The sequence below is a fragment of the Girardinichthys multiradiatus genome, chromosome 2 (genome assembly GCF_021462225.1).
Source record: "Girardinichthys multiradiatus isolate DD_20200921_A chromosome 2, DD_fGirMul_XY1, whole genome shotgun sequence".
NCBI classification, from domain to species: domain Eukaryota; kingdom Metazoa; phylum Chordata; class Actinopteri; order Cyprinodontiformes; family Goodeidae; genus Girardinichthys; species Girardinichthys multiradiatus.
Window position 1 is genome coordinate 12423755 of NC_061795.1, and position 21009 is coordinate 12444763.

Genomic DNA, 21009 nt, shown 5'->3' on the forward strand with positions numbered 1-21009 from the left:
CCCTTTTTATTTGCATCATTATTGCGTAGATCATTTTAAAATATGTAGTTTCTATTAAATTGCCGTGACCTATACATAATTTTACACCACAATGTAAAGACTAACTCATCTTAGGTCTTTTAAAGGGAACATGTCATGTTTTAAATCAGAATCAGCTTTATTGCCAAGTTTGTACAGACAAACAAGGAATTTGACTATGGTACACTCTGCTCTCAATAATAAAGAATATCTTTTTAAATTTCCATATATACACAATTGACTTTACAATGGAATATAATGTGAGATTGGTCCAAGTATGCATGGTGTTGTTCAAGAACTGACTGACAGCCTGGGGGAAGAAACTGTCACTGTGGCAGCTGTGTTTAGCAGACAGCGCTCTGTAGCGCCACTTGAAGGTAAAAGCCTAAACAGTTTATGTGCAGGGTGTATGGGGTATGCAGAGATTTTAGCTGCCCTTTTCCTGACCCTAAACCTGCATAAGTCCTGGATAGAAGGAAGCCCTGATAATTCTCTCTGCAGACCTGATTGTTGATTGCAGTCTGGACCTGTCCTGTTTTTGGGATGAGTCAAACCACACTGAGATTGACGAAGACAGGACAGACTGAATGATAGCCTTGTTGAAGATGACCAGCAGCTCTTGTGGAAAGTTGTACTCCTTGAGTTGCCTGAGGAAGTACAGTCTCCCTGGGCCTTTTTCTGAACAATGTCTATGTGTGAGGACTATCTCAGGTTTCGAGAAATGGTGGTTCCTAGGACCTGGATGTGGTCCACAGCAGACACAGTGTTGTTGAGGATGGTGAGGGGGGTATGTGGGAGTGGTGTTTTTCCCAAAAGTCCACCATCATCTCAGTCTTGAGTGGGTTAAGTTCCAGGTGGTTCTGACCACACAAATGTACCAACCAATCCACCTCCTGTCTGTATGCAGCTCATCACTGTCCTAGATCAGTCCAATTACAGTGGTGTCATCTACAAACTTTAGGAGTTTCACAGACAGGTCTGCTGAGGTGCAGTCATTTGTGTAGAGGAGAAAGGAGTGGAGAGCCATGGGGTTGCCAGTGCTTATTGATCTTGTGCAGGAGAAGATGCTCCCCAGCCTAACCTGCTGCTGCCGGTCCTTTAGGAAGCTGGTGATCCACTAACAGGTGGAGGGCAGGACTTTGAGCTGGGTGAGCTTCTGGTGGAGGATGTCTGGGTTGAGGGTGTTGAAGGCCGAGCTGAAGTCCACAAGTAGGATCCTGGCGCACATCCCTGGGTGTTCGAGGTGTTGCAGGACAAAGTATAGTCCCAAGTTGACTGCGTCATCTGCTGACCTGTTTGCTTGGTGGGCAAACTGCAGGGGGTCCAGCACGGGGCCTGTGGTTTCCTTCAGGTTCTTTTCACCAGTCGCTCAAAGGATTTCATGACCACAGACGTCAGGGTGACAGGCCTGTAGTCATTTAATCCTGTGATGGTGGGTTTCTTGGGTACTGGGATGATGGTGGAGCGTTTGAAGCAGGAGGGAACCTCACACAGCTCCAGTGACTTGTTGAAGATCTCAGTGAAGATGGGTGCCAGTTGGTTGGCGCAGGCATTGAGGCATGATGGGGTGACATTATCAGGTCCTGAAGCCCTTTTTGTTTTCAGGCCCTGAAAGACCCTATTTACATCTTTCTCTGAGATCCTAAGTGCAGGCAGGGGTCTGACAGTTTGGGGTGGTTGGTGTATGGCAATAATTTGCATCTGAATGGGATGTGGAGGAGTTTGGTTGAGGTTTGAACTGTTGCTTTTCATACCTACAGTAGAACCCATTCAACTGATTTGGCAGACGAGGATTCTTCTCACGGTGGGGGAAATGTCTCCTGTAGACATTCATGTTTTTCATACCATTCCAAACTAAAGTAAAGCTTCAGCATGTGAGAAGCTTTTCTTTAGCTTCTCACTGTAGCTTCTCTTTGCTGCTTTGATCTCCTTGTTCAGTTTGTTCCTGGCCTGCTAATGCAGGGCCCGGTTCCCACTGCTGTGAGCCTCTCCTTATCCCAGCGCAGCTTCCTTATCCCTGCACAGCTTCCTCAAATGAGAAGTGAACCAAGGTTTGTTGTTATTGTATGTGCAAAAGGTCCGGGTCTGTTCACACATGTCCTCACAGAAATTGATGTATGATGTCACCACCTCAGGAAGTTGGTTTAAATAAGTGGCTGAAGTTTCAAAAACAGTCCAATCTGTGCTATCAAAGTAGGCCTGTAACATCTGCTTTGACTCCTTAGTCCACTACTTAACAGTCTGAACCACATGTTTGAAAGCTTTTAATTTCTGCTTGAAAGCTTTTAATTTCTGCCTGTAGGTTGGGATGAGATGGATCAAAGAGTGGTCAGAAAGTCCCAAAGCAGCCCCGGTGACAGCATGATATGCATCCTTCAAAGATGTGTAGCAGTGGTCCAGAGTGTTTATCCCTAGTGAGACACTTAGGGCCTGATGTTCAAAAGAAGCTCATCCATCAGACAAGTACATTAAGGAAGCAAACAACAAAAACAAGAAGTAAAGACATTATAAGGCACATTAAATCCTTAATTTTCAAACCGGATGCAAAAATAATTTCTTAGCAGTGGAAAAATCACAATTTTAAGGCAGCTTTTCCATGTGGTGACAAAGACAGTGTATGCTTTCACCTTGTCACTAAACTACACACATTGCGTTATTGGCAGTAATCTTATGTCAATGCAGGGCAATCGGAGCTGCATCAGTTTGATTACATTGTTTTAATGTAAATATATGCCAGGGGATGTTTTTTTTTATGCAGTAAAAAATTATTTTGTGTCACCAAAAAACAATTTAAACAATCAAACAGGTTGTATATTGTTACCATATTGGCAAAACAAACAAAACTAATTCAGTAAAATCATTGGAAATAATTTATTTTTAAGTACATGAATGTTCGAATTAACATTTTTGCAGGACAATTATGTGACGCTATGTTTTAAAATTAGCAAAGCTCTAACATACAGATTGCCAACTTCTACACAAATCTATTTTTATGTTGCTAATATTACTTTCCGGTTTAAATATTATGGCTGTTTAGAATAAACTCCGAACTCTTCAAACATATACTCTCAAAAAAACAACAGAACCCAGTACGTCTGCGAAAAGAATTAAAAGTTCAAGACAAATGAATTAAAAGACATATTTCTCTTTTATATTTTTAATATTGATTGGCCAATTTGTTGCAAGTTACATTGAGCAAGATAAGAGAAATAATCTAGTCAGGGCAGATGACAAACCTGCTTTGTGTAGCACAACAAAAATTAACAGTCCAGAAAAGCAAAGGCTGAACCGAACAGAACAAACAAATTAGCAACCGGATCATTTATAATGATGCAACATAACAATCTCTGCATATTTCTAGCAACACAACAAAGGATCTGTTTGCTTTTCCTCTTGTTCCAACCAGTAGCACACGCAATTTCCTCAATTAAATAGGGCGGTCTGCACCTGTTTTGCATCTGTTATCCATTGCATGCGCAATCTTTGAAAATCGCAAGCAACACGCACATTTATTGCATGTGCAAGTTATTTATTGTACACGCAAATTAGCATACGCTATTTGGGATCTTTGAAGATTAGGCCCTTAATGTGCTGTCTCTATTTGGGAAGTTGATTGTAAAGGTTTGCACTGTTAAAATCCCCAAGAACAATGATGAGAGAGTCTGGATGTTTTTTCTCCACATCTGTTATCAGCTCAGCCAGTTGTTTTTTAACATCTGAAGTGAAGCCTTGAGGAGGTATGTAAGTACCAACCAGTACAAACAAGAATTCCTTCAGTGAATAAAACAGTTGACAGTTTATGAGAAATGACTCTAGGTCAGGACTACATGTCTTCTTCAACACTTTGATGTGTCTGCACTAACCTTATAAAAGCAGATTCCACCTCCTGGCTTTTCCCTAATAAGTCCTTGTTGCAGTCCGCCCTTAACAGCTGAAAGCCTAGTATCAGAAGTATGCAGTCCAGTGTGTTCTCACACAGCCAGGTTTCGGTAAAGCAGGGGACGGCAGATCCGTGGCAGTCCGAGTTTTTACAGGTGAGGAGAAGCAGTTTGTCCATCTTGTTGTCCAGGGAATGCACATTTGCCATGGGGATTGAAGGCATGGGTGCACGCAACCCCTGCTATCGGACATTCACAAGCACTTCCCTCTCCGCCGTCTCCGGTAAAATAGCCCATAGAGAGCTCTCACTCTGCTGGACAGGATCTCCGTGAAGCTTTCATCAATGAATGATAGTAAAAGAAATGCCACAAGAAGTCTATCTGATGTTTAGGTCTTCCCTGCTAAATGAGACCCCCGAACGGTGGCAGAAAGCACCCCAAAAACCCAAAAACATGCAAAAAACGAGAGAGTAAAGGTCCAAGGCAGTCATCAGTGGCGCCATCTTGGATGATCAAAGATGGTGCCCCTCAAGCTTTGATGGATCCTTCCTTTTCACACTTAAATCATTCAATTGTGGTCTATAAAAGTAGAACTACAATTGCTTTGGCACTGAATTTCCTGATACTGAGCCCCTCAGGTCCCTCTTTTATCCTCTGTTCTGAGGAGCGTCTGAGAGCAACTTATTTTGGTGTGGTCTTTTTAAATGCTATTGTGGCACTTTACATTGGCTGTGTCTGTTGTTTCCACAGACAGAAGAAACAGACCCCTTAATCAGATGAAGTCTTTCAGCAAATCCTTGATACAAGCAGAGGTTGCTGAAGGCACTCATCCTTGAAGGGGAGTATAGGGATGTGGAAACACTTTTGTGAAAAATAAAATTTACCCAGGCACTTCAAAAAGGTTCTGATGCTTGGGGATGGTGTAATGAATTGTGTGGGTAAATACACCCAACAACCCAACATTTAGACTTATCCACTTGAAGCTTAGGCATACTTGAGCTTGGATTACAAAATCACAGCAAGAAAACAAAATGGCAGATGAACGAAATTGGTTAGCTGGAAGTCCATGACCTTGTTTAGCCCTTCCACAGCAAATATTTTGATGTAATAGTTCAAAAAAGATGATAGAGAATAGAGATACCTGAACGAACTTAAATATATGTCCCAAAGAGAATAGAAAGTTATTTACGCAGCACCTGGAGAGACTAAATTCAACTTTTCTGCACTTCTAGAGTACACAACAAAATGTATTTAAGGCCTAAACAAAAGTGGATTTTGCATGATACAGTATGTCCACTTTAAGACCCTTTGAAATGTTTTCATTTGTATGTTAATCAGTGAGGGAAAGGATGGATACCCAGATGACAACACCAATAACATCAGCCTCCCATTAAAATATCAAGCTGACCTTCTCTTCACCAGGTAGGTGAGATAAGGTTTCAAAGAATTTAGTCATTAAAAGTACAACTATGATAAAACAATAGTGTACCCGGTCTGTAAACTTAGCCCGTGTCTTTTTTAAGTTAAATATTAAACCAAAATAAGGGTTTAACAAGTGATTTATTCAAACATATTTTGTTTCTCTTGACAGAGACCCCAATCCTCATCGTTTTGAGATCAGAGGTAGCCTTTACTCTTCGTCCGAAGAAGAACCAGATACAGCCTTCCCTGCCTTCAACCTCACCTTTAATGCAAGTTAAAGACCCTCATTCAAAAAAGGAAAAGTAATGTTGCCTAATGAGCTGCAAAGAGCAACAATTCATGTAGTCTAAAAGGGCTCTCTAATGAATTAGTGTACCTTCTCAAGATTTGGGTTTTTGCATGGTTCATGCTAAATGTGTTTACGTGTCTAATACCAAACTATCCAGAATTTCTAGGAATGTTAACATAGAATTAATATTGTGAGTGCAACAGAATATAAGACGGCAATGAAAACTACATCTGCTTCAAAGTTTTCAAGTTCTTATACTGTCAGCTAAGATGGAGCCAGCCTATTCCCTTCATTAATCCTCAATGACTAAAGCTGGTGGATTGTCTTTGCCAACATAAGGACAATTTCTTTGACTGCGCTCACTGAATTGAGAAATCCAAAAAACCCAAAAACTAGAAAAAAGTAGATTTATGCAAGTTGGACAAGTCTTTTGAAACCTGCAACTACAAATTCTATTTAGTATTAATAGTCCCACCTCAGTAAAATTTCTCGCCACTCTAGCCACCGTGAGTAACTTCACTGAATGAAATACAATGATGTTTTAACCAAAAATGCAGTAGGCACTGAGAAGCTTCATTGTTCTTATCTTATTTTCTATCTGCTGAGCCTGTTGTGCCTTTTGGAATTCCAGTGATGACACAGTAAACAGTATATACTGTCAATGGAGGTACTTTACCCTGTTGTAACATATAAACATACAGGTCCTTCTCAAAAAATTAGCATATTGTGATAAAGTTCATTATTTTCCATAATGTCATGATGAAAATTTAACATTCATATATTTTAGATTCATTGCACACTAACTGAACTATTTCAGGTCTTTTATTGTCTTAATACGGATGATTTTGGCATACAGCTCATGAAAACCCAAAATTCCTATCTCACAAAATTAGCATATTTCATCCGACCAATAAAAGAAAATAGTTTTTAATACAAAAAACGTCAACCTTCAAATAATCATGTACAGTTATGCACTCAATACTTGGTCGGGAATCCTTTTGCAGAAATGACTGCTTCAATGCGGCGTGGCATGGAGGCAATCAGCCTGTGGCACTGCTGAGGTCTTATGCAGGCCCAGGATGCTTCGATAGCGGCCTTTAGCTCATCCAGAGTGTTGGGTCTTGAGTCTCTCAACGTTCTCTTCACAATATCCCACAGATTCTCTATGGGGTTCAGGTCAGGAGAGTTGGCAGGCCAATTGAGCACAGTGATACCATGGTCAGTAAACCATTTACCAGTGGTTTTGGCACTGTGAGCAGGTGCCAGGTCGTGCTGAAAAATGAAATCTTCATCTCCATAAAGCTTTTCAGCAGATGGAAGCATGAAGTGCTCCAAAATCTCCTGATAGCTATAGCTGCATTGACCCTGCCCTTGATAAAACACAGTGGACCAACACCAGCAGCTGACACGGCACCCCAGACCATCACTGACTGTGGGTACTTGACACTGGACTTCTGGCATTTTGGCATTTCCTTCTCTCCAGTCTTCCTCCAGACTCTGGCACCTTGATTTCCGAATGACATGCAGAATTTGCTTTCATCCGAAAAAAGTACTTTGGACCTCTGAGCAACAGTCCAGTGCTGCTTCTCTGTAGCCCAGGTCAGGCGCTTCTGCCGCTGTTTCTGGTTCAAAAGTGGCTTGACCTGGGGAATGTGGCACCTGTAGCCCATTTCCTGCACACGCCTGTACACGGTGGCTCTGGATGTTTCTACTCCAGACTCAGTCCACTGCTTCCACAGGTCCCCCAAGGTCTGGAATCGGCCCTTCTGCACAATCTTCCTCAGGGTCCGGTCACCTCTTCTCGTTGTGCAGCGTTTTCTGCCACACTTTTTCCTTCCCACAGACTTCCCACTGAGGTGCCTTGATACAGCACTCTGGGAACAGCCTATTCGTTCAGAAATTTCTTTCTGTGTCTTACCCTCTTGCTTGAGGGTGTCAATAGTGGCCTTCTGGACAGCAGTCAGGTCGGCAGTCTTACCCATGATTGGGGTTTTGAGTGATGAACCAGGCTGGGAGTTTTAAAGGCCTCAGGAATCTTTTGCAGGTGTTTAGAGTTAACTCGTTAATTCAGATGATTTGGTTCATAGCTCGTTTAGAGACCCTTTTAATGATATGCTAATTTTGTGAGATAGGAATTTTGGGTTTTCATGAGCTGTATGCCAAAATCATCCGTATTAAGACAATAAAAGACCTGAAATATTTCAGTTAGTGTGCAATGAATCTAAAATATATGAATGTTAAATTTTCATCATGACATTATGGAAAATAATGAACTTTATCACAATATGCTAATTTTCTGAGAAGGACCTGTACATTACCTACCGTATTAGTTTTAAATTGAAAATACTTAATTTAGAAAAGTGCTTGTTGATGGCTTTAAAAAGAATGTGAGCTATGTGCTAAGGAAAACAACTAAATATTGGTGGGTGTGGGTGTCTGTTTCAGCCTATGTGTACAATTTTAGAAGTGACCAGCTGTGAGAAAATGCATATGAATTAAAACTTTTGCAGCCAATAGTTTTGTACATTGAGTGCACACTGAAGTTGTTTGGAGTGTAATCTTGACCCTGTGGGATAAAGAATTGTTTAATTAAATCACCCAAATTTAATATGACTTACTCTGTGTTTAGGTTTGGAATATGGGCATCTTCTTAGTAAAGGACATCATGTTAAAAGCTGATATCTGGGCTGTAACCAAGGAGGGCAATCAGCTGGTGGCCATTACTGACTACAGCATTGAAGAGGTAATTAAAGTTGGAATACCAGAAAAGAATGAGGTGTAGCTAGCATTAGGCTACCTTTATTTATATTTATATATATTTATATGTACATATATATATATATATATATATATATATATATATGTATATATGTATATACAGTACAGACCAAAAGTTTGGACACACCTTCTCATTCCAAGAGTTGCCTTTATTTTCATGTCTATGAATATTGTAGCTTCACACTGAAGGCATCAAAACTATGAATTAACACATGTGGAATTATATACTAAACAAAAAGTGTGAAACAACTGAAAATATGTCTTATATTCTAGGTTCTTCAAAGTAGCCACCATTTGCTTTGATTACTGCTCCGCACACTCTTGGCATTCAGTTGATGAGCTTCAAGAGGTAGTCACCTGAAATGGTTTTCCAACAGTCTTGAAGGAGTTCCCAGAGATGCTTAGCACTTGTTGGCCCTTTTACCTTCACTCTGCAGTCCAGCTCACCCCAAACCATCTCGATGCCACTGCAAGATGCTGTGGTACCATGCTGGTTCAGTCTCCCTTCAATTTTGAATAAATCCCCAACAGTGTCACCAGCAAAGCACCCCCACATCATCACACCTCCTCCTCCATGCTTCACGGTGGGAACCAAGCATGTAGAGTCCATCCGTTCACCTCTTCTGCGCCGCACAAAGGCACAGTGGTTGGAAATAAAGATCTCGAACTTGGACTCATCAGACCAAAGCACAGATTTCCACTGGTCTAATGTCCATTCCTTGTGTTCTTTAGCCCAAACAAGTCTCTTCTGCTTGTTGCCTGTCCTCAGCAGTGGTTTCCTAGCAGCTATTTTACCATGAAGGCCTGATTCACACAGTCTCCTCTTAACAGTTGTTCTAGAGATGTGTTTGCTGCTAGAACTCTGTGTGGCATTGACCTGTTCTCTAATCTGAGCTGCTGTTAACCTGCGATTTCTGAGGCTGGTCACTCGGATGAGCTTATCGTCCGCAGCAGAGGTGACTTTTGGTCTTCCTTTCCTGGGGCGGTCCTCATGTGAGCCAGTTTCTTTGTAGCACTTGATGGTTTTTGCGACTGCACTTGGGGACACTTTCAAAGTTTTCCCAATTGTTCAGACTGACTGACCTTCGTTTCTTAAAGTAATGATGGCCACTTGTTTTTCTTTACTTAGCTGCTTTTTTTTGCCATATTACAAATTCTAAGAGTCTATTTAGTAGGACTATCAGCTGTGTACTCTATCCACTTGCTGCACAACACAACTGATGGTCCAAACCCCATTTATAAGGCTTGAAATCCCACTTATTAAACCTGACAGGACACACCTGTGAAGTGAAAACCATTTCAGGTGACTACCTCTAGAAGCTCAGCAACAAAATGCCAAGAGTATGCCTAGTAGTAATCAAAGAAAAAGGTGGCTACTTTGAAGAACCTAGAATATAAGACATATTTTCAGTTGTTTCACACTTTTTTGTTCAGTATATAATTCCACATGTGTTAATTCATAGTTTTGATGCCGTCAGTGTGAAGCTACAATATTCATAGTCATGAAAATTGACTGAGAAGGTGTGTCCAAACTTTTGGTCTGTACTAGATAGATAGAGAGAGAGAGAGAGAGAGAGAGAGAGAGAGAGAGAGAGAGAGAGAGAGAGAGAGAGAGAGAGAGAGAGAGAGAGAGAGAGAGAGAGAGAGAGAGAGAGAGAGAGAGAGAGAGATACACTGCTCATAAAAATAAAGGGAACACTTAAACAACACAATATAACTCCAAGTAAATCAAACTTCTGTGAAATCAAACTGTCCACTTAGGAAGCAACACTAATTGACAATCAATTTCACATGATGTGCAAATGGAATAGGCAACAGGGGGAAATCTTTGGCGATTAGCAAGACACACTCAATAAAGGAGTGGTTCTGCAAGTGGGGACCACAGACCACTTCTCAGTACCTATGCTTTCTGGCTGATGCGTTGGTCACTTTTGAATGTCTGTGGTGCTTTCACACTCGTGGTAGCATGAGACGGACTCTACAACCCACACAAGTGGCTCAGGCAGTGCAGCTCATCCAGGATGGCACATCAATGCGAGCTGTGGCAAGAAGGTTTGCTGTGTCTGTCAGCGTAGTGTCCAGAGCCTCGAGGCACTACCAGGAGACAGACCAGTACACCAGGAGACGTGGAGGAGACAGTAGGAGGGCAACAACCCAGCAGCAGGACTGCTACCTCCACCTTTGTGCAAGGAGGAACAGGAGGAGCACTGCCAGAGACCTGCAAAATGAACTCCAGCAGACCACAAATGTGCATGTGTCTGCACAAACTGTTGTAAACTGACTCCATGAGGATGGTATGAGGGCCCGACGTCCAGAAATGGGGGTTGTGCTCACAGCCCAACACCGTGCAGGATGCTTGGCATTTGCCAGAGAACACCAGGATAGGCAAATTCGCCACTGCCGCCCTGTGCTCTTCACAGATGAAAGCAGGTTCACACTGAGCACATGTGACAGACGTGACAGAGTCTGTTGTAAGGATTCTATAATTATTGATTAATTAATATTCATCAAGAATTATAATTTAAAATCATAATATGAATTTTATTTATTTCTTAACCAAAAATCATTATTTACGAATAGAAATCAGAGAAGTCTTCTGGTGTTGTGACTATGGGCTCAAATCTCTTTAATAATTACAAATTATTAACCAAACCACAAACTGTCACTGTTTATTCAACCACTTCACTGAAGGTGGGGGAACTTTGACCTTGTTTTTACAGATAAATCACTCTTGCACAAAATAAATACAAACGCTTCTCTTAATTATATATATGTGAAGATGTATTGAAGCCAAATAATCCTGATATACAATTATTCTGGTCCAAAAACCTTCACCTAACTAACAAGCACCGTTCTACACAAAGGGGATTAAAAAAATGACTACCAAACCATAATAATAATTTTAAAAAAATATATATGCTCATTTAGTGTCTATGAAGATCAAACCAGCAGTTTTATGGACAAAATGTGTAATTTGGGTTAAATGGAAAGAGAAGTCCTCCTGGTGCTGATGTCTCGATTCCAGCAGTCAGCTGATAAAACAGTGAGCTGGGTGCTCAGACCGCAGTTGCTTTGAATGAAAACTTTTAAAGTCCAACTTCTAACTCCTGGCTGATTTGAGATCAGCCAGACAAAACATGAACACACACAATTCAGCAGCAAATCAAAACACAGCTCAGCATAACATAATTCAATCAGTATTGCATGCAACAAGTTAATACCTGAGATTAACTACTGGTGATCCTACATCACCTTAACTGCCTCATCCTGCCCAGACCTCTAAATGCACCTATCCGGTTTAATATGAAAAGAACGAAATTACTTTGACGTTGATTTCTGCTCTCCATCAGCTGAGGATGGGTCAGGTCTGAAGAAAATGATCAAATTAAAGGACAAAATGGTAATTTCTCATCCGTCCAGGAGGGGAAAAGATGAACCGTTAGTCGACTGCAAACACAAGGAGGTAAACATCTCCTTGAACATAGAACCTCTGTGGGTTTCCACCTGCGGCGGGTGTCGGAGTGGTCTCCGTTCGGCAAATAAATCTCCTGATCTTCTCGTATCAGGCAGATATCCAGCTTTGAAGCTTTTCCGGGAATGGCCTTGTTGAGCAAAAGTTCACCTGCGAGCTTTTGTCTCTCCAGATATGCGCCTCCAATGCGCTGTCCTGTGAGACACGCGGGAAATGGCCACGAAACTCTCCATCTTAGCTGGTTTATGCTCCCAGTGACATCAGAGCTGCGACGTCTGTTGAGCTGTGCATGTCAAAATATGCGACCAAAATGGATGACCCCAACACTGGGGAGCGATTTGCTGCCTGCAACATCCTTCAGCATGACCGGTTTGGCAGTGGGTCAGTAATGGTGTGGGGTGGCATTTCTTTGGAGGGCCGCATGGCAGGACAATGCTAGACCTCATGTGGCTGGAATGTGTCAGTAGTTCCTGCAAGATGAAGACATTGAAGCTATGGACTGGCCCACCCATTCCCCAGACCTGAATCCGACTGAGCACATCTGGGACATCATGTCTCACTCCATTCACCAACGACTGTCCAGGAGTTGGCGGATGCTTTAGTCCAGGTTTGGGAGGAGATCCCTCAGGAGACCATCCGCCGTCTCATCAGGAGCATGCCCAGGCATTGTAGGGAGGTCATACAGGCACGTGGAGGCCACACACAATACTGAGCCTCATTTTGACTTGTTTTAAGGACATTACATCAAAGTTGGATCAGCCTGTAGTGTGTTTTTCCACTTTAATTTTGTGTGTGTCTCCAAATCCAGGCCTCCATTGGTTAATAAATTTGATTTCCATTGATGATTTTTGTGTGATTTTGTTGTCAGCACATTCAACTTTGTACAGAACAAAGTATTCAATGAGAATATTTCATTCATTCAGATCTAGGATGTGTTATTTGAGTGTTCCCTTTATTTTTATGAGAAGCGTATATATATATATATATATATATTATATATATATATATATATATATAATATCTTAAAGTTGGCATTTCTTCTCTTTTTCTCAGCAGGGAACAGATTCCAGCTGCATGCTACCTCATACCAAAACAACCATTCTAGGTAAACCAGAGGACCTAACTAATCTCTCTCAGCTGGTAAGGGTGAACCTTTCTTTTTGTCTTCTTTTGGTTGAAAAACTACTGTCAGTTTTGGAAAAAATACCAGTTTTTCCCTTCTGTGTTTCCCTTTGTGTGCATTTTGTGCAGAACTACAGTAACAGTGTGAGTATACTGCTCCAGTGCAGACTCAGCCTGTCACCATCCAAGGGGCTGAAGCTCACATTCATAGGAAGACTTCAGCTACCTGCTCTGCATGCTGTACGTCACAATATTTGTTTCAATTTTATATCTTAGTAGACTTCAGAGAGGGAAGCTGCTTTACCTGGATAGTAAGGTGGTAAAACTTCATTGAGAACTGTTGTTAGCCCTGACTAATGAGATATTTCAAGTCATAAATAATACATGAACGTGAACCTAATGGACTGTAAATACGAGTGATTTTGACAACTAAGTATTACATGCACATGTGTAATTACAATGACCTATTACTGTGAAACCTGAATGGAGATTCCCTGCAAATGTTTTTGTGTGAACATGATTTTTTAGAATCCTGGTGGAATCAAGGCTGTATGCTGAATCCAATGTCCTAGGGTTACCACTAGATGTCACTAACCATTAATTTGAATTTAAGAAGGCTGATGCAAATAACTACATAACAGGAGATCCCATCAAGACCCAGATAGTTTGCTGAAAAGCAAACAAATATCCCAGAGTTTCTGCCAGAATTCTAACATACCATGTAATTAATCAGACAGCTTCCAACAGAAATCAGCATCCAGTGTCACTGTTTTGTTTCTAATTAAGGAAGATCAATACAAAATCAGCTGCGCTGAAATCGACCATGACCTATTATGTTGGTGTTGTTAAAAATAGATGTTGTAAATTACAAAACTGAGTTGAGAGTAGCCCCTTACAACATACAATCGCCGACCACTTTATTAGGTACCCTTTGTTAGCTCTGGATTTGACTATGGGCAGAAATGTGTGCCATAAGAAACTGAATTTGAATTGCTCAGACTGAATCTGTACCATTACACCTCCCCTGAACCTGCTACACCAGTTATTGTCAAATGTTGGTGAGTTTCTGTTAGCTATAGCCTCAGTAAATTGTTATTAGCAGACAGGAGTTCCTCCTGGTGTGGTGTTCTGCCCCTGTAGTCCATCTGCTTTAAGGTTTGATAAGTTGCGCATTTAGAGATGGTGTTCTGCATACCTTGTTTGTCGCAAGTGGTTATTTCAGCTACTGTTGGCTTTATCATCTTAAACCAACCTGTTCATTCTCTTCTGATATCTGACATTAATAAGGCATTTTTTGTCCACACAACTGCCCTTCAATGGATATAATAGCTTTTCTTAGAATTCTAAGAAAACCTGCAAGACAGTTGTGTGTGAAAATCCCAGAATATCAGTATTTTCTAAAATACTCCGGACACTGGGGGAGCCACTATTTGTGTTTGGTTTTGTGGGTTTCTTTTCCACATGTCATGTCTTGGCCTTTCAGACATACCATATGGAGTAGCTGGTCGCCTACATTTGCCAGGGCAATTTTGGTCTACAAAAAGAATATCTCAAGATGGTTTAATAATTGTCTGATTGACTTTATTAATTCAAGACTACATCTGACATCAAAAAGAGAAGCCACATTATATAGAAACCTGCATTTGTGTAAAACATCAGCCATTTGTGTAATGTGTATAACAATGTGCATTTGTGTGTTTGTGTGTGTGTGTGTGTGCGTGTGTGTGCTCATGTGTGTCTAACCTTGTGTGGATCAATTGCTGACAAAACATCAACATTGTGTGGACATTTTGCCCAGTCCACACAAGGGGAAATGGGTTATGTGGGTTAATTGTTAGGTTAAGGGCAAGGATCAGGGTGGAGCTATAGCAATAAATGGAAGTCAATGCAAGGTCCCTGCATGGATATTGTGTGAATCTGTGTTTGTGCTTGTGTTTTCTAGCATTTGTTAAACTCTAAGGCCCATTTTAACACATACTACATTGTGAGGATGCACTGTTCCTTATGGGGGCCCAGACTTTGGGCCCCATAAATGCTGTTTGGAGTCAGGGGTTAGATTTAGGACTAAGTGAATTGATGCAACTAAACAATGACACAGAAATCCAGGAAGTAACAAAAACTAAACAGAAGGAATCTAATAAACCTAAATGAACAGAGAAGAAGCTGGCTGTGCAGAGGAAGTAAATAAACTCTAAAACCGAACAAAGGGGGATCGTGACAAGTAATGGTTAGGTTTAGGGTAAACCACAATAGCTGTAGGCAAACAGACAGCAGGTACTCCACAGGATAGCCATTGTTTGATATAGAGGAATGTCTGCAGCAAAGCACAGGAGCAGCAGCCCCCTGGTCACAGAAGGATGAGAGAGATGCCATACCACAGCCATGACCAGTAGACTGATTAAGGGAAGAGGGTACAGAATCACCCTGCCTTATGAGATGGTCCTGAGGAGGCCAAGAGGAAGGGAGCCCCCACAGAGTTCAGCCTAGTTGGCTTGAAGCATCCTTGACAACCATAGGCACTAGCATTGACCAAGGGGACTATACCATGCAGAGGCAAGGGTAAAAGTAGTCCATGCATTGCCTGTTGTACTTAACACCTCCATCGCCATCCCTGGTGTATAGCAGTGTCCCTGTGTTAAATGGTAAATGTTGCTGTGAATGCAGTCTGTCCGTCTGTATGACTAAAGTTCATTCAATTGTAGTTGCAATTGAGGTGTTGGAAAGCCCACTACTTGTTAACAGCAGAACCTCCCTCAACCCAACCCCAAAGCCCTGTGTGTCTGTCATGTATTAAATATGAGGTGCAGGATAGGGCCAGGCCAAGCAGGGGAGCAGCACTGCAAGGTACTGTCCCCCTGCCGACAAGGCAGATAGTCCCACATCCCTAAACCCTGCTGTTGTGTGGTGTTGCCTGTGCTTGGAAGGAAGGGATGTGCTGCCAAGGCAACAGCATATATCCCCTGCTGGGGGCCAGCTCCCAACTCCCCCACCAGACCTTGCCCATACCCAAACCACCACAACTGAGAACGCAGGTAGAGACTTCCAGAGCATCCCTAGGCTGCCAGAGAGGAACTCCAGCTGCTATTTGTGATAACAAGCAACTGAACAGGTGTGCCCTAATAAAGTGGTCAGTTAGTGTATATGTGTAAGACCGTGTGGTAGGGGTACAGGGGAAATGGGATTCATCAAGTAACATAAACTAAGTTTCTGCGTTTGACAACCACTTGAATTACAGGTGAGTTTCAGGTCCTTAGAGCTGCTGACTGTTGCCTCAATCCAGCTTGAGAAGTCCAATCCAATGTTTCTTCAAGAAGACAACCTTGTTATACAGGTACAACACTATCCTAACTACTACTAATGAACTAGTTAGATAATGCATATATGTAACAAATGTTCCAAAGATAATATCTATTCAAATTACCCATGCTCTGTATCACCTATCAGTAGGGGAGTAATGGTACATGTATTCATACCGAAAATATCCAGTACAACCCTGTGGGTTCAGTATGCACAAGTATCTGACAAATACAGAATTTTTATGTGTTGTAAAAGTTTATGATTATTGATTATAAATATTTATCAAAACTTTTATTGTTAATTAAAATAAAAAATCTATAAAAATCATAATTGAGAAGGAGTAAATTCAAACCAAAAATCATTTCTTACAAATAAAGATTAGAGTTACATTCTGGTGGTGTGATTATTGGGCTCACAGCACTTAATAATTACCATTAGTTGATTATCATTAATAATCAATAATTATTAACCAAAACCACACCAAATGTCACTATGTTATCAACCATTTCCCCGAATAGTGGGATTCAAACCTTCTCTTAACACTCATACATAAAATAAACACAAACGTCATCTCTTTATCTATGTTAAAATTTGTTAAACCAATAGTCCCTCTTATATTCAAACTATTCTGGTCCTACGTCATTCACCTAACTAAGGATGCACTATTCTACAAAAAGGCATACACTAATAATCAAAAATAAGGATATGTGTTGGAGGGTAGATGGAGATCAAACCACCAGCATTGGACAAATGAGAATAACACAATATTTTGGATTAACTTGGGAAGATGATCAAAAACCACTACGCTGTGAAGCCTCTGTGTTTCTCAACTGCGGCTATCAGCTGGTAGAACGGTAGGGCCACGGACCTCAGCCACTAGCAGCTGATAGCCCCAAATCTTGAACAGAGGGTCATAAAACTCTAAGGTGGGAGCTCTGTGGAAAAGCCCCAAGGGTAATAAAATAATGGAACAAACAATGGAGTGGTCCAGACAAGGTCCAGACTGCAGTCTGTGTCGAATGAAAAACTTCTAAAGTTCAGCTTTAACTCCTGGCTGATTGACAATCAGCAGGACGAACGCATCCAACTTAAGCGCAACCTCTCGTTGCGCTTCCACAGTATTCAGACAGTAAATCAAAACAGTTCAGCAATCAATATTGCACGCAACAAGTTAATACCTTAACTAAAGGTGATCCTTATTTAACAATGCCCAGAGCTATAAATAAATCTATCCGATTTAATATGAAAAGAACAAAATTACTTTGACATTGATTTCTTCTCTTCACCGGCTTGAGAATGGGTTGTAGGTCTGAAGAAAAACAGGAGGGAACCAGAGTGTCATGATCAACTGAAAAACGGCAAACCTTTCATCCGTCCAAAACAGGGAAATTAAGAGAAACCGTTGCAGTCGACTGAAACAAGGGAAACGTCGTCTTCTTGTAAACAAACCCTTTGTGGGTTACACCTGCGCATGGGTTTCTTCTCAGGTTCTCTATCGGGATATGAATCCTCTGATCTTCCTACAGGGGTTGGACAATGAAACACCTGGTTTTAGACCACAATAATTTATTAGTATGGTGTAGGGCCTCCTTTTGCGGCCAATACAGCGTCAATTCGTCTTGGGAATGACATATACAAGTCCTGCACAGTGGTCAGAGGGATTTTAAGCCATTCTTCTTGCAGGATAGTGGCCAGGTCACTACGTGATACTGGTGGAGGAAAACGTATCCTGACTCGCCTAGATCTGGTGTCTGTGCAGGCCATGGGAGATGTTCAACTTCACTTTCATGTTCATCAAACCAATCTTTCACCAGTCTTGCTGTGTGTATTGGTGCATTGTCATCTTGATACACGGCACCGCCTTCAGGATATAACGTTTGAACCATTGGATTCACATGGTCCTCAAGAATGGTTCGGTAGTCCTTGGCAGTGACGCGCCCATCTAGCACAAGTATTGGGCCAAGGGAATGCCATGATATGGCAGCCCAAACCATCACTGATCTACCCCCATGCTTCACTCTGGGCATGCAACAGTCTGGGTGGTACGCTTCTTTGGGGCTTCTCCCGGATGTGGAGAAAACAGTAAAAATGGACTCATCAGAGAACAATACATGTTTCACATTTTCCACAGCCCAAGATTTGCGCTCCTTGCACTATTGAAACCGACGTTTGGCATTGGCATGAGTGACCAAAGGTTTGGCTATAGCAGCCCGGCCGTGTATATTGACCCTGTGGAGCTCCCGACGGACAGTTCTGGTGGAAACAGGAGAGTTGAGGTGCACATTTAATTCTGCCGTGATTTGGGCAGCTGTGGTTTTATGTTTTTTGGCCTTTCAGACAGCTTCCTCTTGCATCCACAGTTAATCCTGTTGGATGTGGTTAGTCCTTCTTGGTGGTATGCTGACATTACCCTGGATACCGTGACTCTTGATACATCACAAAGACTTGCTGTCTTGGTCACAGATGCGCCAGCAAGACGTGCACCAACAAGTTGTCCTCTTTTGAACTCTGGTATGTCATGCATAATGTTGTGTACATTTCAATATTTTGAGCAAAACTGTGCTCTTACCCTGCTAATTGAACCTTCACACTGCTCTTACTGGTGCAATGTGCTATCAATGAAGACTAGCTACCAGGCTGGTCCAATTTAGCCATGAAACCTCCCACACTAAAATGGAGTTTAAACGAAAATTCCACATGAAAGACTCACCACCCCCGCCACGTCCAATCACAACTCACTGGCTGCTCCAATCAATGGCAAGTCCGCACTCCTCCTCAGCCAATCATCTCCCAGGGCATCACTTTTAAAGACCTTCTGCATGGAAAACACCGCTCTTCTGCTGTGCTTCGACAATCAGCTGTGACATGTCCGACTAGTTTCTGGCGACTTAGCGGTTCCTCGTACTGTTTGTGACAAATTCCGCCCTCCTTCCTCCTCCTCCGCTTGTAGGAGCGTTTGACTGGCCTTCTGCCTAATGGCCCCTTTTCCCCTCGTCTCAGCTCCGGGCATGTGAAAAGCGCCTTAAGAACTCCTCCAATCCATCTACTAAGTGATGCTGAAGTCGCCCTGCCTTCTTATGGAGGCCCAGGATGCTTTGACAGCGACCTTTAGATCATCCAGAGTGTTGGGTCTTGAGTCTCTCAACGTTCTCTTCACAATATCCGACAGATTCTCTATGGGGTTCAGGTCAGGAGAGTTGGCAGGCCAATTGAGCACAGTGATACCATGGTCAGTAAACCATTCACCAGTGGTTTTGGCACTGTGAGCAGGTGCCAGGTCGTGCTGAAAAATGAAATCTTCATCTCCATAAAGCTTTTCAGCAGATGGAAGCATGAAGTGCTCCAAAATCTCCTGATAGCTATAGCTGCATTGACCCTGCCCTTGATAAAACACAGTGGACCAACACCAGCAGCTGACACGGCACCCCAGACCATCACTGACTGTGGGTACTTGACAGTGGACTTCTGGCATTTTGGCATTTCCTTCTCCCCAGTCTTCCTCCAGACTCTGGCACCTTGATTTCCGAATGACATGCAGAATTTGCTTTCATCCGAAAAAAGTACTTTGGACCACTGAGCAACAGTCCAGTGCTGCTTCTCTGTAGCCCAGGTCAGGCGCTTCTGCCGCTGTTTCTGGTTCAAAAGTGGCTTGACCTGGGGAATGCGGCACCTGTAGCCCATTTCCTGCACACACCTGTGCACCGTGGCTCTGGATGTTTCTACTCTAGACTCAGTCCACTGCTTCCGCAGGTCCCCCAAGGTCTGGAATCGGCCCTTCTCCACAATCTTCCTCAGGGTCCGGTCACCTCTTCTCGTTGTGCAGCGTTTTCTGCCACACTTTTTCCTTCCCACTGAGGTGCCTTGATACAGCACTCTGGGAACAGCCTATTCGTTCAGAAATTTATTTCTGTGTCTTACCCTCTTGCTTGAGGGTGTCAATAGTGGCCTTCTGGACAGCAGTCAGGTCGGCAGTCTTACCCATGATTGGGGTTTTGAGTGATGAACCAGGCTGGGAATTTTAAAGGCCTCAGGAATTTTTTGCAGGTGTTTAGAGTTAACTCGTTGATTCAGATGATTAGGTTCATAGCTCGTTTAGAGACCCTTTTAATGATATGCTAATTTTGTGAGATAGGAATTTTGGGTTTTCATGAGCTGTATGCCAAAATCATCTGTATTAAGACAATAAAAGACCTGAAATATTTCAATTAGTGTGCAATGAATCTAAAATATATGAATGTTAAATTTTCATCATGACATTATGGAAAATAATGAACTTTATCACAATATGCTAATATTTTGAGAAGGACTTGTACAGAGAGAGACAAAGGCAAGTAATCAAAGGAACTAAGAACAGGTGATACAAGGAGGCAGGAAGGCAGAGGGAACAGGTGAACCTAATAAAACTGAGACATGAGGAAAAGGACTAATTAACAAAACAGTGAAACAGACCTGAACGAAAACTATAGACCAAGATAAATAAAACATAGAATCAAGAATAAACATGAACTAAAAGGAAACTGAGAAGCTAGAGGTAACCACCACCTAAGACCTAAGGACTAAACAAAGAAACCATAAAGAAACCCAGACTACAAAAGTAAACAAACCTAACCCAACACTGATAGAACAAACTGAGAATAAAGCAGAGGAAACGAGGACAAACATAGATGTAAACAATAACTAAAGCTGACCTAACTAGAACTATAGAACTAAACCTAAGGGACTAAACTAGGAGA

General features: G+C 42.0%; 1 protein-coding gene across 2 annotated transcripts in view; it reads left to right on the plus strand.

Annotated features, from left to right (window-relative positions):
- LOC124879046 (integrin alpha-11-like) overlaps positions 1-21009 on the plus strand; it is a 146481-nt gene that overhangs the window by 117002 nt on the left and 8470 nt on the right. For both annotated transcript variants that reach the window (XM_047383316.1, XM_047383324.1), the window contains exons 23-28: positions 5235-5318; positions 5488-5587; positions 8237-8350; positions 12911-12997; positions 13109-13219; positions 16215-16310. In XM_047383316.1, coding sequence (XP_047239272.1) covers positions 5235-5318; positions 5488-5587; positions 8237-8350; positions 12911-12997; positions 13109-13219; positions 16215-16310 — 592 coding nt within the window. The remainder of the gene's footprint in view (positions 1-5234; positions 5319-5487; positions 5588-8236; positions 8351-12910; positions 12998-13108; positions 13220-16214; positions 16311-21009) is intronic.